The 18041-nt window shown below is 39.0% G+C and overlaps 1 protein-coding gene across 5 annotated transcripts in view; it reads right to left on the bottom strand.

Annotated features, from left to right (window-relative positions):
- Positions 1 to 18041, bottom strand: part of PHACTR2 (phosphatase and actin regulator 2) — a 130751-nt gene that overhangs the window by 26713 nt on the left and 85997 nt on the right. For all 5 annotated transcript variants that reach the window (XM_053938525.1, XM_053938522.1, XM_053938526.1 and 2 more), the window contains exons 3-4: positions 11802 to 11882; positions 8849 to 9007 (exon numbers count right to left, since the gene is read on the bottom strand). In XM_053938525.1, coding sequence (XP_053794500.1) covers positions 8849 to 9007; positions 11802 to 11882 — 240 coding nt within the window. The remainder of the gene's footprint in view (positions 1 to 8848; positions 9008 to 11801; positions 11883 to 18041) is intronic.

The following is an 18041-nucleotide window of genomic DNA, read 5'->3' as shown; positions in this document are numbered from 1 at the left end:
TCAAGATAGCCTTCTCAAACCTTTCTGGAAAAGGGTATTATAGAAGCAAGAGCATTCCATCAGAATCATATAGGCTTTGTTGGCATGTTACTGAAAACTGTGACTGGGGAAGAAAGGACACAGGCAAATACTGCTAAGACTTTTAACAGTCTCTTCTATCACTCAAGAGAAAACCATTTCATTTCTTGTATTACGTTCCTATTAGAGCCTCACTCTTAACACACAATAAATGGACATTTTCATCTCTCTTCTTTCCCATGTTAAAGATTCCCAAAAGATAAGCAACACATTTTAATTTTAAGATTAGTAGATGAAAAGGAAATAATGTGCTAGACAACAAAGACATTCTTCCTTTCAGAAACAAAGCCTTTCCAACTTCTAGCTTAAGGCTTGTTAACATGAACCTAATGCATCACCTGCAGTTATTAAAAGCAACATGCACACGTGTCTTCATGAACTGAAGGAATGAAATGTCCAGTGTCTTCCTCCTTTATTTCCAGCCTATTATATACTAATATGCATTTGCTAAAGCTTTGAAAGAACCATTTCATAGAAACCTTTTACAACTTTCAAATTTTTTTAGCACAGATCGTTGCACCATCTCTTTGTTTTCCAAAGAAAGACTTCAGATGGAGAAAGAAACATGCTTATTTGTTACATTTTGACCTCCTCTTTCACAGCAAAAGGGTCTCCTTGTGAAATTCCACCTACCTTCACTCAAAGTTGAAATGGTGATACAATTCTGAAAAAGCAGGACATTTTAAAATTTGAAGTCCATTAATAACAAACATGGCAAGAGAAGATATGACTTTGTATTTTGAAGATCCTGAAGGACATGATGATCAGAAATAATTATAAGTGTAAACAATTCTTTCTTTTACTGTATGTATTAACTAAAGATCCATGAGGCTAAAAATTTTATTTACTAGTCAGAAAGAATTTAAAACTTGTTTACTTATATATCATTACTGTGTTTTGTTTCAGGTCATTAGTAGAGAAAATGTTAAAAAAAATGATAACCTAGAAAAAGTAATACAGCATTCACCATATTCTAAAATAATACAGTCAATCTACACTAAACTATATAACTGATTAAATAATGTATATCAGAATTTATCTTCTGAATCAGGAAAAAGGGTACAAAATAAAATATAAAGCTAAAGCTTTATTTAGTTGCAAATAAACACATCATACTGACAACCTATAATTTTCAATTTTTCTTTAGACAAATAACTAAAAACTATAAATGAAAACCAAAACTGCAGCAGTTCATTCACAACAAAGTTCTTGCTTGCAGACTTCAACTGTGATTAAAACTGGCAATTTACATAGCATTTATTTTACCAAAAATGCCTTGCCATTACTAGAACACTATCTTTGTCTAAGACAGTTTTTTTAATAGTGTTATATACCTCATTCCAAAGACTGGCAGACTCCTGCATAACTGCATCCTACTTGCTCAGATACTTACACCTCTCATCCAGTCTTGAGTGCCTCTTGATTACCAGCAAACCTCCTTCTTACAGCCAGGAGGAAATCTGTAGTGAAGGTTATTGTCTTTGACCATATTGTTCCTCCTGGCATCTTATTGGCTTTGTTGCTTTTACCTTTGTAAGCTTAATTTTTTTATCTCATTGTCAGTCTGATTTTGCCCATGGTACAGTTTCCCATTTACTTGAGACAGATTTCCAGTTCCTACCTGACCAGTCCATTAGATCAGCTTTTGACAGTGACAAGCCAAGTTTGAAGCAGATGCTTTTTATTGCTTTTCCTCTGCTGACCCTCAGGCTTTGTGACTGTCCTCCCTTAAACTCCCCTCTGCTGTGGTGCCAAAGCTGACAATATTTAGACTGCCATTATTGTGCTTTTTTTCCTGGTCTGGTGTCCTCTTGTTTTCCAGTGCCTAATCATAATGTCCTTTCTTTTACTGCAAGTCCATTGGAAAATTCTTGTGGTTTTCTGCATCTATGTAAGATGCTATAATAAATGTCTGGTACATACAGTAACACTGTAGTAATACAAATAACTAATAACTGCAACAGGGGCTTGATCTTGAACAGTGACAGAGATGGTCTGATGTCTGTAAATGGCTACAGATACAATTATGTTGTAATTGTACCTTCCTAACATGATTCTGCTTGAACATGGCCCCTTGGTCCTCATGCCTGCTCTTTCTTTTGCCAAAACAAGGAGGCATCTGAATCAGTTCAGACCCATCTATTTGTTCAAACCAATCCCCCAGGTACCTCAGTACCAGCTGCAATACAATTTTATTGCTGTTGTTTTTCTTAATTTAGACATCTGTTCATCAAGAACTGACCTTTTAACAAAAGGTCTCCAAAACACATCAAATAGGAATATCTTTTATCCACTGCTGCCCTGATGGAAATATCTGCTGTAAAAGCAACTTGCTTATAAATTACCTCTTTAACAGGAAAGCAAATGTTAATATCTCATTAGGCATTTGGATCAATGATATGCTTATGTTAGAATAAGTTTTCCAAAGGCCAGATTTTCAAGAAACTTCACTTTCAAACCAGATTTTCTTGTTTCCAGAAATTGTGATTGGGGCCAGACTCTTAACAAAGCTATGTTCTCATGTAAACACCTAAATGATGGTCAGATTTACAAAGTACTCAGTATACAACAGCTCTTGTGGGGACTCATCAAATCTGAAAGACTTTCAGAGAGATGCCAGTGTGCCACATGCACTAGAAAATCAGATTACTTACTTTGCAAACTAAAAGTGGGACCTTTTGCAAATTCTGGACCAAATGAACATATGAAAATGCTGGGCATACTTTCAGAGGAGAAGTTGTAAAATACAGCAATTTTTTTCCTTACTTCTGTGAATTTCTAAGGAACAGAAGGCCGGAGCTTTTCTACCCAAGGATTTTGTCCTACAGCACTAGTATTTTTGTTTGTAGAGCTTGAGCACCTTACATGGCTCCTTGTCATGGAGCTACCTTACAGAAAAGCAGCAGTGCTGCAGCACAAGTGTATGATCTCCATCAACTGCAAAGCACCCTCTTCCTGGAGGATGAACACATACATTGGAGAAACACTATGTAAAATGAAAGTTGGAAATAATGTATGTTTGCTGTCTTCTGCAGGATGACTCCCTGCACAATGAAACTCTGTAAGAGTTTTGCAGATCATGAGTTTCATTTCCAGACTACACAGAGAGCTGTGTTTTGATTAATCAAAATCCAGGAAGCTGTCAGTCAGGAACATGGGACACAGGACAAGACAAGGTGTCTTTTGTCAGTTTTTTGGACTCATTGATTGTGCTGTTGCAGGTGGTCAACTCAGACAAATCCTTTCATAAACTTCATATTTAACCAGCTCCATTTTTGTTCCTGCTATTGCTAATAAAATTCTGTTCAAGAAAAGACCCATTCTAATTGTTAGAAAGCTTCCTTTAATTTCCACTCTAACTGTATTTCAAGCCACTCTTTATTCCTTTCTACCTGTGCCAGCATTGTCCTTTAGCCATGCTCTCTCCTGGCTGTTTACCAACATGAAACATTCATCTAATGCACTCAGGCTCTCTCGGGCTCTGTTTTGCTACACTGAACTAGGACAGCTGTCTCACAATGCTGTTTGCAGCTCTCTCTGCAGTTTTGAATTCATCTTTCTTGAACATGGATAAGCAGATCTGCACATCTGCAGACTTCTAGATCTTACTGGCTCCGTAATTTCAACAGCACTAAGTGCAAGAGGCCTTATAACAGAGACAGTGTAGAAAATAGGAGATGGGAGAAAGAGACAGGTGTAACATCTCACCTAAAGCAACCACTTTCAGGTATAAGTTTAAAGATAAAAAAGGTAAAAAAACCCTGACTATCATTTTACATTTTTAACTGCTCAATCTTTGTGTAAGAAGTAAATGCTAAAAAAAAGAGAATGCCTAAGATACATTTACTGTCAGCTGATCTGTGAGAATCTTGGAAGGTGGAAGGCATGTGGACTTCTACATTCTCTTACACATTCTGTAAATATATACACTCAAATAATTTAATAGTTAGTTCATAAAAATAATGTATACTATCTTAATTCTGGAGCCACATTAGGATATCTTTCCTATAGAAGAAAAAAACTGAAACAAACAAGCCAGCTTTACAAGTCAGGAGCTTTCTTCAGGCACTCAGTTTTTGTGAGTGAAAGCCTGTGCCTCCCTCCCTTGTCACTCTACCAGCATGAGCCAGCCCTGCTGACTTAGCAGACAGGCTCTGGCCAAACACAGCTTTATCTAGAGTAGCTTTCCTTTTAAGAATACTTGGATTCAGCCTCATTTACATAGTTCAGGTGATTAATTGAAGATATACTATTCTTAGAAGAACTGGTTTTAGCCAGCAAATAACTCAGCTGGAGTGAGAGATTCTTAGGGAGTCAGGCAAAAAAGCCCACAACCTTTTATGTATGCTGCTCATATCAATGATCTACAGAGCTCAGGAGTGTAGGAAGCCAGCTAGGCACACAAGAGGAATGAAAGTCTGCCTAGTTTCTCACAGTGACTGGTTTGCAGGTTTAATCTTCTGAGACAAAGCAGGCTCTTGTCTGAGACCCTGGAAGATGAGGGTGACTACCTTATATTCAAACAGGTTTTGTTCTTCTTTGGGGAGATAAAGAAAAGATCTCTGAGAAAAGGAACCTAGAAAATTAGACTTTGAAGAACATTCCTTGGCAGACAAACTAAAGCATTAGAGAACAACTCTGCATGGTCGTAAGACCAGAGTTTGTGCCTCCAACCTTCTTTTCTTTGGTTACACATATGAAAAAGAGAAGATTAAATTTAATGGCAGATTTAAGCAGAGCAGACAAAATATAGAGGAATGAACCCCTAAACCCAACATACAATGCCTGGAACCTTTTCCGGCTCTCATATGAGATTTAGCCTCTTGGGGAAAAAATATGTACAACAATTCATTTGGAAACAGGACTAAAAACTGTTTCCTTTTCTCATGTTTACTTCAGACATGAGGAAACCTGAGAAGATCGATCTCCTATAAATGGCCCAGAAATATTCCAGAAGCTTATGTCCCATATCACCCACAGCACCTGTAACAGAGCTCTGGCTTTCTGCAATGCAATTATTTATCAAAGCAGCACCTAACACACCTGACTGATGGTATGCAAAACAGAACTTCTTACTGCTTTTTCCAGGCAGTATCTTGCTGATGGTTATCGAGCCTTTCACTTCAAGCCCAAGCTAACTATGAAATCTGGAACCATCTGCAAGAATTATTAAAAGATTTATCTTGCTTTGACAAAAATTAGTAAGACCGAAGTTTACAAACTGAACTCAGATACAAATAAGGGGTTCTCTCATGTTCCAGAGACATCTTGGGAGGGTAGAAAGGAGAAAATCGTCTCTGACACAGCACCTGGAGGCTTTACCATGTGCAGCATGCATGCTACATCACCACGCTATGTCCTGATATCCAGGGAGGCAAACAGTGACAATTTTGACACCTATTCTACTGATGTGGCTTTTGATCTTGTCCAACACTGCTAAAGGGGGCAGGAGGCAGAGAAACTCCTTGGATCCCCTTTGGAATGCTCACACCCCACTTGGAACGTGGAGCTCTGGACACTGCTGGGGATCCTGCAGACCGGTGCAATGGCTCAGGAGTCCAGGCACAGCAGGAGATTTCAGGGTGTTCTTTGACATTGCTGCATGTCTACTTGCTGCTCTGTATCCCTTGCAAGGCTCACAGATAAAATAGCTATAGTTTAGCTCTTTATTTTCTGCAAAAGATGCTAGTGACTCTCCTTGGTCAAAACAAAAGTATTCAGAAGTCAACCCAGTGCAAGCACAACATGAATAAATGATCTCAGAAAAAGATTTATCTGATTTTTCAACAGCAAGGCTTTATCCATCAATTACCGGCTTTATGTTGAACTGTCACTTGTTTCTTATCATCCTGCCAGAAAGGAGAAATTTTCTTTTAAACACCCTGCTTGTATGACTGTCATCATTACTACTAAGAGTAACAGTTATACTACTAAATTGCTCAAGAGAATTTTTCACCACATATAAAAGGCACCTGTGAGCTGATAGGCAGCAGATGGGTACACAGCTTATGGAACTGCCTGGCAGCTAGGGGAACAGCTTTCAGGGGCTGTCTTCTTCACTTGCTTCTGCTTTACTAATTTTTATATGCATGGCTGAGCCTATTGTTTGCCCTGTGGATACTGTATTTCCGTAATGCATGCTGAAAAAACTTACCTCCTTTAACTTGTTTTAACTCCTAATATATTCCACATTCTACAACCTGTTGCTGCCAGCTCTCACCATACTATCTCAATGTGCTTGTACCATGTGCTCTTTTTAAGCTTCTGGCTCCTGCAGTCATCACATTTATACGAGAAGGACATTTTCAAGACCCAGTTGAACAAGAGGGCAAATAAAGACCACCATCATTTCTTAAGAGCATTTTAACTTCATGGGGCTGAGATGCATTTTTTGGCAAACTTTGATTCAGTGGGAGCTGGAAATGCAGCACACCATGCTACTAAGCAAGCACATTTGTCTTTGGGTCTTACAAATGTGGCAGGTGTATACATCTTCCTTCCAGATTTACACCTAAGAGTTCATGACTTTAGAAGCCTCACAACAGCCTCACTAAAGATGAACTTCCTGCAGCCATCACTCCTGACTGTCAGCTAGTGTTCAATCCACCTATCTCAGTTCTCATGATGAAGGGTTGTTATCTAAGCACCAGCACATTTTCTGGTCTTAGCAGAAGACAGTGAGCTGGGTATTCCTGCTTCAGCTCTGATTTTGATGCTCTGTGAGCATTAGCAAACCTCCACTCTGCAGCTGTGGATTCCTTGCTCTGCCAGTGGGTGTGGGTGTAATGCAAACCTACTGCATCTGCCATTAAAAAATCATCCAGGATTAATCTGTTGGGTGAGATGCTGTGGGCCTTACTCTTCCACTGAGTTCAGCAGTCTGGCTCACCTTCTTGCTTAGTGTGCTATACATAAAGAATAACTAAAGTGTATTCACAAGGACTGTGGGATGGCTTGTACTGGGTTTACACAGTGTAACACTTTGTGATGCATGGAATTGATCCTTAACACTTTTTGTGGGGAGAGTATTCTCTGCAATAAATCTATTTCTTTTTGTTTCAGGGGACTCAAGATGTTAACTCATAGGAGAACTTCATGTTTAGGTGAAAGAGGAAAGTATACTTTAGGGGTTTGCATCTTCTGGATGCTCATATTGAGATTAAGGGAAGCCTAGAATACCAGTTTTGCTAATTTTTTTTCCTTCTCCTTCCTCCATATATTCTTAATTTTCTGAGAGGGACTGGAGTGATAGCTATACTTTCTTTTGTTCTGAGTCTACTCCTGTACAGCAATCATTTTTAATTTATCCCCATAAGGTCAAAACAATATATAGAGAGTGCAGAGTCTAATAAGATGTTGAAACAGATATTGAACCTCTCCTGCTTCACTGGAGTTCTATGTTCTGCAAAGTCAGCTAGAGGGGATTTCAACATGGTTAGAAATGTGTATTTCTAAAATAATAAACTGTACCTTAGGAAAATTTCCAAGTACTGACAGTTCCAAAACACTGTATTTAGTGATGCACAAAATAATAAGTGGTCTGATCTAACCCCAAAGTTAAACTGAACCATTTTGAAGGAGTTTTCCATGGCTTTTATAACTCTTTTCCCCTGATCCAATACACATCTGGTTCTAGTTGGCACCAAAAGATAGATGTATTTAAATGTCATGACAAAGGCTAATCTTGTATTGCTGCCTTGTTGGGAGACAGGAAGTACTAGAAATCTCATAAGATTCTCCTTGGACATCTATCCACTTTTTAAATAGTCGAGTGATTTACGTAGCTCTGAGAAGAATTCAAATTTTTGTGTTAGCTGAACTGACCCTCTCAACCTCCAGAGAATCATTCATCACTAGGTAGAGTTTAATAGAAGACATTGGAAAGGCTGCTCTATCCTGCCTTCATGGCTTCAGCCAGCCATGAAGGTCTTGATCTTTTGTATCTTTGCTCTTTCTGCTAGGAAAATCCAATAAATGAAATACTATTTAAGAACACTTTTAGACAGGGGAAAGAAGTGGTGCATTATTCAAGATGGTAGAGAAAGAAAATAAAATTGGTTCAAATCCTGTGATTCCTACTCATCATATTTCCTTTACGAGTCAAACTCAGGTAGATCTGAGCAAAGGTAGCAAAATTAAGATGGACACTGGGACTGCTAAATATTTACCAGTATTTACTACAATTCATCTATAGAAAACCCTATAAAGTGGGGTTTTATTTTCCATAAATGGCCTAGTTTCTGTTTGCAGTAGTGACACAGGCCATTGAATGTTTGTGAAGTGCTGGACTGCAAGTGTTTAAGATTCCATGAAAACCTATTGGAATGAGTTGCTGAACTTACTTTCAAAATTATAGATGGTTTTCAAGTGACTTAAACACTTTTGAACATTCAACCCACGAGCCACTTCTACAATGATGCTGCAAGGTGATGCATATGTACACAGTGTGTTCTTTCATAAGAGGAAAACCTGACACCAAAGCTTGGCCATGGCTACAAGGCAAGGCTCACAGTGAATTTAGAAATTGAACCGCCCTGCATGCACTGTGATGTTCAGATCATGCTTCTCTTTATTACCTTACCACATGCACAGGAAAAGGCATGCCTACCAGTGACGGAATACTGATGTTTCACAAGTCTTATCTTCTCACCAGGTTCTGCTGGCATCCTTGTGGCAGGACAGAACTCACAGCATGTATAGGTGCTAGTAGAAGAACATGTTAATATTTAAAATAGGCAAAAAACAATCTGTGAAGAATATATTAATTTACCTTTCTGATCTTCTTTTTTTCCTTCTGATGCTGATGCTTTCTCTGATGAAGTGCCATTATTTCCACTGGCTTTTACCACATTTTCTTCCTGTATAGTTTCTTCACCAATGGCTACAGTGTGTCCATTTGAAGTTTCAAAATTTACTGTTACATCACCATCTGAAATAAAAATTAAAAAGTTACTGCCTAGTTTAACTACTTAGCACCTGCTTACAACACACAGCACCTCTCTGGCTTTCAAGCTTCTGTGGAAGAAAAGCAGAAAGACTTACTGAAATTTGAAACATCAGGCTGTAGATCTGCTCTGGAAAGCAATTCTGTAAAGAAACTCTATAGGCTTTCATGTTCTTTGGGTAGACACCTCTGCAGTAGTAGGCTTGGAAGCCCATGCTGGTTTACTTCTTCATGTCTGCTCATGAGCATCCTGTTCTCTTATCCCTGCATCTTAGTTTACACAGCAAAGAAATGTGTGCATGGACCATAACAAAGCTGTAACATGTTCCAGCATGTTCCAAAAATCGAGAATGGGGGAGCAGAGTTGCAGAACTACTGTGGTGCGCTCCCAGCATGCAAATGAGCCAGGAATTCTGACAGAATTTCTCAGAATATATGTGCCCATTTACTTAATAAAAATATGCCATAAAGACATCATTCAGTCTTAAAAAACCAAGGTGAAGTCTTCCTGTATCACATGTCATATCATAATTAAATTCCGCAAGTCAAATTCTTTCTCAACTCTGATGTTACTTTAGTCACTTACCCAGAGCTTCAGAGTTTTTCTGATTCTGGAAAAAACTTATGTCCCTATTTGTCTCTATATTAACTGAAAAGTGCTATTCTTGCTGGCTTACAGCTTTCTCTCTTCCATGAACTTTAAAGTTGCTGCTGATTTTCTTCTCTGGTAATTTCTTTCAGCAGGATTCTCTTGCTGTCAATCCAAAAAGTAAGCAGATCTACATGGCATCTCTTCTGATTTCACCCATTGATTCTTCACTAACTGTGGCAATTCCACTTCTCTTCCCTGCTGTGTGTTATCAGACCTGGATGTTTGGCACTTCCCCTGTTTCGACACAATTATGCAGCCTCTGTCCTACCACCTTGGGTGCTCCCACTCAGGTGATTGTTTCATTACCTTCCGCACACTAAGATCAACTTGATTTGTGAAAAATTAGTTCTGCCTTCCTAACTTTGCCTAAATTACTACAGCTGACACTTGCACTTACCTTAACTGCAACATTCAGTTTCTTCAGCTTCTCTCTTCCAGGGTTTCTTAAATCCACTCTCTCCTCTCCGCCTCCACATGTGCCACTGCCACCTCTTATTCACGTCTTGCTTCTGCAAACACCTCCTGCCTCCATGTGGCACTTGCCACTTTCCACTTCATTCTTCGTCACTCCTTGTGAAACACTGTCACTTCTTCACATTTCTTACCTCTCACATTTCAAGTCTCCATGTAATTTCTTCTTTTAGCTTTCATCCCCATAGTCATTCCTTCTAACTACCTTCACATTCCTTAACTGCCTTTCCTATCTCTCTATTTTTAGCACCTTCAGACCCCATATTCTTTCAAAATGTCCTTAAAAATTATGATTTTCATCAAACATGAAGCACAATGTGATGAAGATAACACAGACCAGATTGATATGAGAGAAAGAAAAGAAAATGGTTCATATTTATATCATTTTCTCACTTTGCTCAATCTCTGTAAGGAACCCAAAGTCCCATTCCCTTTAAGAATGGAAGAGAGGGTCAAGGACACTGATGACCAAAGTATTCATACTTTTATCACAAATGACAGTGTTTATGTTCAGACTGTAGCCAACCTGAGAAGTTATCATATTTCATTAACTGTCCCAACTGTAAATACAATTCACAACCTTGAAAGGACAAGGTCACACAGGTCCCCAGTAAAGCACATGGCAAAACCCACAACAAATCCACAGATGGACAAACTGAGGTATGGAGAGTTTAAAAGTCTTGTTTTAAGACAACGACAGTAGCAGAGACAAGTGCAGAAGCCAGCTATGCTGAATGTCATAGTCTGATAATTAGCCAAACCCTGTATAGAAAAGGGATGTCAGACATCAACAAACAGATCCTTTACTTCTAAATATCTATGGGTATGATACAACCCATACACACTGATACTCTACTGATTCTTCAGATCACACAGAAAAATACAATTTCTAGGAGAAAATTATTTTTGGAAAATGTGGAGCTCTTAGACTCCTTTATAAAATGACAAGTGCTGTAATTTTAAGCTACAGAAAATCATTTGACTCACTTGACTTTTATTTGATCTATATTTATAGAAGAATATTAGAGAGAATACCACTAGAAACATAATTGGATGTAGCATAGAAGCGTTTACCTTGGCTTAATCATGCCTTTCAAAAGGTAAATTCTGGCTAATGCCAGTTACTAAACCTTAGAGCATTTTGAAACAAGTGATTTCTTGTCCACTGTTTTATGCTGGTGCCATTTGTGATTGTGGCCTGTGTGATAGCGGTGGGATCCATAAGATCCCAGCACTGATACTTTTTGATACTTGAAATGCATTATATTGATTTTTCTGGGTTCCAAAGCCCCTAATTTTACAGCCAAAAAAATTCATTTTATACTCTAGTGGCTTTAGACAGCAGACCTTGACTCAAAAATAGATTTATCACTAATTAGAAAAAATTCTGGCAAACTATAAGCAGGAGCCACAGAAGTCGCATTATTTACAGTGAGCATTAAAATACTTCAGGACATGACCAGCTGGGGCACCTATGGCAGAAGAAGTTACAGAGCACAAATCCCTTAATTTCAGTTGTCAGCTGGCCCAAATGACCTCTCACACTTCTCAGTTGGTCTCCTCATACCTATTTATACGACATGGAAACAATAAACCAGTGGCTTTATCATACATGTTTAGTGCTTAGTAGCTAAATTCTAGTTAATGCGTTATCACCTTGCTCGGGCATTTCCTTCAGCACTCCCCTTCTTATCAGCTCCTCTCTGCTTTGTCTTGTCGAAATCTTCCTTTCCAACACTAAAGAAAAAGCACAGTTAAGAATAGATTTATTCTCATACTGCTGATGATCGTGAAAAAAAGAGAACTATTTTTATTTTATAGAAAGAGAATTCTTGTTTCCTCTGGTTCTGCAGAAGAAGTGGTCTGGGTTTTCTTGGATTCTGTTTGCATGCATACATCAAAATCCGTGTGACATTTGGACCTCAAGCTGAGGGCATGTGGTGAAACTTCAGCTGCTCTGGACTTCATCCTATTAATGCTATGGGATAGGGCTATTTGTCTCATCAACCAATTCAAACACTCTCTAGGGTCAGTCTAATTGCTGTATGCAGAGTGATAATACCTCGTGCAGTGTTTAATCTCACTTGTGTCAGCCCAGCTGGAGTGACTCAGCCATACAGTGAAGTGACAGGCTCCTGTGAAGGCATGGAGAAAGGCAGTTTGACTCTTTGGAGAAAGCTTCCCTTCATGCCTAGCAAAACACCTTTCTGCTGACACAGCCAGACTGGCGGACCTCAGGTGCCTGAAGACATCAATTCCTACAGCTTCCCATTCTCCTTCTCCATCAGAGAAGGGGATGGTTGAACAGAATGACAGAATTTGGGTTTCAGCTGGAAGGGAATTTAAACTATCTCATTCCAATGCCTCTGCCATGGGCAGGGACACCATCCACTAACCCAGGTTGCTTAAAGAGCCATCCAACCTGGTCTTGAATGCCTACAGCAATGGGGCATCCACAACAACTCTGCACCACTTGTTCAGTGCCTTACCTCCCTCAAAGTAAAGAATTTCTTCTTAACATCTAATCTAAATGCACCCTCTTCCAGTTTAAAGCCATTTCCCCTTGTTTTATCATTACACGCTCTTCTGAAAAGTCCCTCAGATTCTGTGCTTTCCGAAGTTACAGTACCAGGTTTATTTCTCACACTGCAAAGTGCAGCGATTCGGCAACTCCTCAACATAGGATGCATTTCCCCATCAAAAAGAGCACCAACTCCTGGCAGAAGAGATGGAGGTAGTAAACATTTTAACCAGCCCAGCTCCAGCTACTCATGCCTGTGAGATCAAGAGCTCACAAATGCAAGCATTACTGGCTCAAGAACACATAAGCTGGCATTAAGTCTGTGTCTATATACTCAGGTACTTCGAGGGATCTGTCCATTAAAGGTCAGACCTCTCTGCAGCATTCAAGTCACATTTGACAGCATAAAGGAGCCCATGAGTGTGGCTGCAGACTCTCAATACAAGCCAGCCTCCTTGGGGAGAGTGTGGTAGCCTGAACTCTAATCAACTTATACTGCCTTGGATCCCACACCCAAATTACTCACAAGCTCTTCCAGTTTCTCCCATGTATTTTTTAAAGCATGTGCCTTGTCACACATATTGGCACAGGAACACATCCTGGGCTTGCAAAGAGTTTTTCATGTAGGGGAGCAGTCCCACAAAGATTGTTTTTAAAGAGATGCGGGGTTATGAAGACAGAGGACTATGTGGGCAGGCATGGATGGAGTGTCTTGGTTTTTCTAGAGAGCAGGTGCATTCACAAGCAGGGTGAAATCTCCTTTCACACAGCCCTGAAGGATGAACACCTTACACATCCACTTTATACTTGTTTTGTTGCTGGCACTCTATAAATATTATTTTATTATTATTTCAGCATTACAAATATTATTTAATTCCCACTATGTTTTCCTCTCTGCTTTCTTTTTACATCTCTTTTCTTGGGGACAGTGAAATGAGATGATCTCTTACATATCTGTGGGACAATTCAATGCCACCTGAAAACAACAATGCTTTTTCCATCAAGTTAAGAACATTGGATCAGACCTTCCCCCATCAATGTCTCTCTCTAGTTTTCAGGATGATTTTTTTTTCAGTTCTACAACATTGAATTAACAACTATATTGAATTAATTATCATGGGAAATGCCAATTGTCATTAAAAGGCATGAACCCCTTACACTCCAACTAAAAAAAACTCAAAGCATTTCATAAATTACACAGGTTTCATAACAACCCTGAGACATAACTATCTCCATTTTACATATTAGAAAATTTGTGAACAGATAAGAAGCTTAAGTCCCAGTCGTCCATCTTCTAAAATGCTAGCCATGATTGGTGGTTTTATTTAAACGGATTAAGCTCAATTAATTCAGCTTGGAAAGCTAATTTATTTTAAATATTATTTGCCCCATGGAAAGAATATAAAAATCAAGCTAGTGTTCATTACTACTACCATAATTTCAGTTCCTACAAAGAAAAAGGCAGAATCTTAATTTGAATCAAAGTGGCAAAAATATGTCCCTTTCCATAAGAGGAATGAGTAGCCTGTCAACTTAGGAACTTATACTGGGCATTATTTAGTCAGTGTGGACTCATCATCATAATGTATGGTTTACTGCTGATTATGCAATATATTTGGTTTATTTTAGATTATGCACTATATTTCACATTTACACAGTCAAGCATTTTGTACCATCCTGTCACCCAGCACCATCATTCAAACATTTCCTGACTTCTGAATCCTTGACTTTGTAACTCTATCATTTTAGGAGTGCTTACTGAAACATAACAGTAGTCAGAAGTAATTAGCTCAGCAGACTGGTTTGAAACTCTTAAAACTCTGTGCAATTAGGCTAAGTGAGCAGCGGATGCTATCAGCACAAATATTGTCTGCAATATGTGCATATAAGAATGTATATATCTATCTACATTAATATATATATCTCAACATGTCTGTCATATATATAATATGTAGATATATATATGTATATATATATAGGTGGCAAAAAATATAAAATTTCAACATGAACACCAACATACTGTTTCTAATTTTAAGCAGTAGTAAAATATAAAGAACAATTTCTCCATCTGTGTACAAGTATGTATTGAGATTTTTTACAAAGAGATCAGTCCTGACTGTGAAGGTAACTGGTTATGAGTCCTTGCCTACTGAAGAAGGCTGAGGTGAGGCAGGCAGGCAGTCTCCAGTCTCATGATCCAGAAGAATCAGAAAATCCCAGGTAAAAATCCTTCCCCTGCTGCAGTCAGCAGCAGAACTTGCCCTGACTTCAGGTGTAACCATCAGAAAATATGTAAATTTATTGTATTGTATGCAGCCCTCATTTACTCCAGTAAATCTTACTCCTCTTCACAAATATTTCCTGTTTTGCCCAATACAAATAATAGTAACACTATTAATGGGAACAGTTTACCTCAAAAAGCAGCTTCTCTCTCTCTCTCTCCCCTTCTTCATCACCACAAAAAAGACTGCTTAGTGGTGGTCAGCAGCTGCAAATCTCAGGCACTCTTAAAACCCATTCTTTGACTCGAAGAGTGCTGTGAGATTCTGTATATTCTCCAGTACTTAGTTTTGTTCTTCTAAGAGAAGCTTGAGAAAATTCTGATTATTAATTTTTTTCTGACCTAGTAAGAACTAAAATTGCCTTCTGATCTCTCTCTGTATATACTTTTGCAGTGAAGCTTTGAAGTGGCATCTACTTTGTGCCAAGACACAAACTGCTGTCTTTTCCTTTGCAGCAAAACATTGCAGAGGAGAGAAACCCTTGAGATGATGGCATTTTATGTTTGTTTTCCCTTTATTTTGAAAGCCCTCTAGGCAAAAAGCATACAGCCAGTGCCCAAAGAACAGACTGTCTGAGACAGAGCATGGAAAACACGTTGCTAAAGTGAAAAATTCCAACCATCATTCCCACATTGGCACAGATATTAACATCTAACATCTAAACATCACTCCTTTTTTGATGCTTGTGGTATTTGCTTTTTACAAACATCTTCCAGTTGCTCTTAAGTCAAAAAGTGCTCCACGGTACATGTCCTGGCAAGACTACAGCAAGAACCTATTTCATAAAGCCTATTGAAAACCCAGAGAAAGTAATGAGAGTTCCTTCCAATAGCCCACATTCTGTCTTAGAAGAAACCCCTTCTCCAGCTGCATGTGGATTTACCACGCTGAAGCCCTGTTAAGAGAACTGGCAATAAATGAGGATCATCGTGCACTCTCCCATGATCCCAGGCCAGGAAATGGGCTTCCTGCATGTAAGAGGCAGGCACACAGCCCCCACTTGGTAATGAAAATACACCTCTGATTGAGTAGTGTGAGGAAGAGGATATCCTGTAGGATTTGAATTTTGAATGGACGTCTTCCCATTTCCTTCTCAAGTTAGATAAGCAAGTTTCTTCTGCCGTGTCACTAAGCAAGCAGCAAGGGGCAGCTTGCCACGTCAATGTGTCTTCTCAGTCTTCATTGGTCCTGGGTCTATTTCCTCAAGAAATACAGGGAATACTATTTTTATTCATCTCTGAAATTACCATCTAAGGCAGGATGAGTGCAATTCAAACTACTTCTCAATTCAAGTTCCAGCCTCACATGAAGCACATACACAAACATACGTGATCCCATGCACAGTTCAAAAGCAAATCAGTGTCTTGAGGGACCACAACATCATGAACAAGACCAGTAAATTAAGTAGACTGAGTATCTAAGGAGGCACTTTTGAAAATGTTGACCGTAATTTCTTTGTGCTTCATTTCCTGCTTTTGTAAAAGAAATACGAACACGTGCTTTGCTGTGGCATTATAAGAATTGATGCATCATGCTTGCAAGACTGGATTCAGGCCCTCGGAAGAAAGACAGTACAACATAAGAAACGCTATCTTTAACATGAACTTACTAGATATTTGTTTTTTTAAAAATGATACATCCATTATTATTTAATGGTGTAACAGTTTAACACATGCTAATAGGTTGTGAAAGTTTAGGGAATCTCTTCATATACAGCTTATGAATGATCATTACTCTAAAGAACTCGTTGCATATAAAATCACATACCTGTCCAGGAGAAGCTGCAGAACATTCAAGAGTCATTAACCAGAAATAACTTTGCTTTAGAAATACAATAAAAGTACTGGGAAAACTGAAGGAAACAGGAAGCGATGAAGGAGATATCAGACTGAGGGGATTTTTTATTTTTATTGCAGTAGCACAAGAAATTGTGGGGGGTTTGTTGCAGGGTATGTGGAAAAATTTAAAAAAAAAGGAAAAAGGAGAGAAAGAAGGATTTGAAGAGCTCAGAAATCTGCTCAAAACTTCAGCTGGCATCTGGAGTGATTAAGACACCAGAGAAAATGGCTTCTTTTTCCTTTTTGTGTATAAAAGTTTGTTTTAGAAGTTTCACTGTCAAACCATAGAGCTCCTTGCTGTAACTGTCAGGGGTTGCTATGTAAGGGCTGGGTTTAAAATGTCAAGCAGTGTACTTCTAAGTATTCAGGGATGCCTCCTGAAAACACTTTAGGAAACTAGTGTTGGTTTTATTGCCTACAGCCTTGGAAGACAGTAGACAGAGGGCTTGCACTGTGGCAATTAATCTAAAGAGCTCACAGAAGCTCACGGGACTCTAATTAAACTCAAGTTTAGGAAACCACAACATCAAATGTTTGAATCCCAAACCAGAAGTTTGGGATTTTTGCAGAGAAAGTTTGGCTAGAGCAGTGACAAAAAGACACACACACACATATATGCAGGGTGGTATTCAGTTTTCTAAACATGGATGTCTACAGCCACCTCAGATGCCCCAGGGTTTTGGAGCTGTCTGCACAGGGATGACAAATATGATATCAAACCTTTTGGGAGAGCAGTCAGAACACCCCAGAGCATCTCAGGTGGCTCCAAACAACTATGTTTGGCTAACTAAATCCCAGCCTTTAATATCCCACTTTTTCAGACAGAATATAATTCAATCACAGCATTTGATTTCAGACCATCCTCCAGCCTTGTCAGTGGGGAAGTGAAGGGGTAGAGCAGCCTCTATGAAGGCAGGGGCTGCAGAGCTGATCCTCGTTCTTCTGCAGGGCATGGCAACATCTGCTTCTCCCCCAAACTTCTGTCCCCATGAAGGCAAGGTTTGTTTGATAATTCAAGTCACTGACTACCAGGAGGACAGAGAGATTTTCCAATATATTTGAGGATATGTATAGCAAACAAATCAGCTGTGTATTTTAGGGGATAGGTTCAAGACAGAAGCTGAACAAGGTTCGGTTTTTCCTTGCCAAGGTTCAAACTGTTTTTCTGTATGTCAAATACCATGCCTAAATAATCCTTGCCATCTAACAAGTTCAAAGAGCTTTTCAAATATTACCCTGCAAAACCATCACAGTT

This window comes from Vidua chalybeata, chromosome 3 (assembly GCF_026979565.1).
Source record: "Vidua chalybeata isolate OUT-0048 chromosome 3, bVidCha1 merged haplotype, whole genome shotgun sequence".
NCBI lineage: Eukaryota > Metazoa > Chordata > Aves > Passeriformes > Viduidae > Vidua > Vidua chalybeata.
This window is presented reverse-complemented; position numbering and strand designations above follow the sequence as displayed.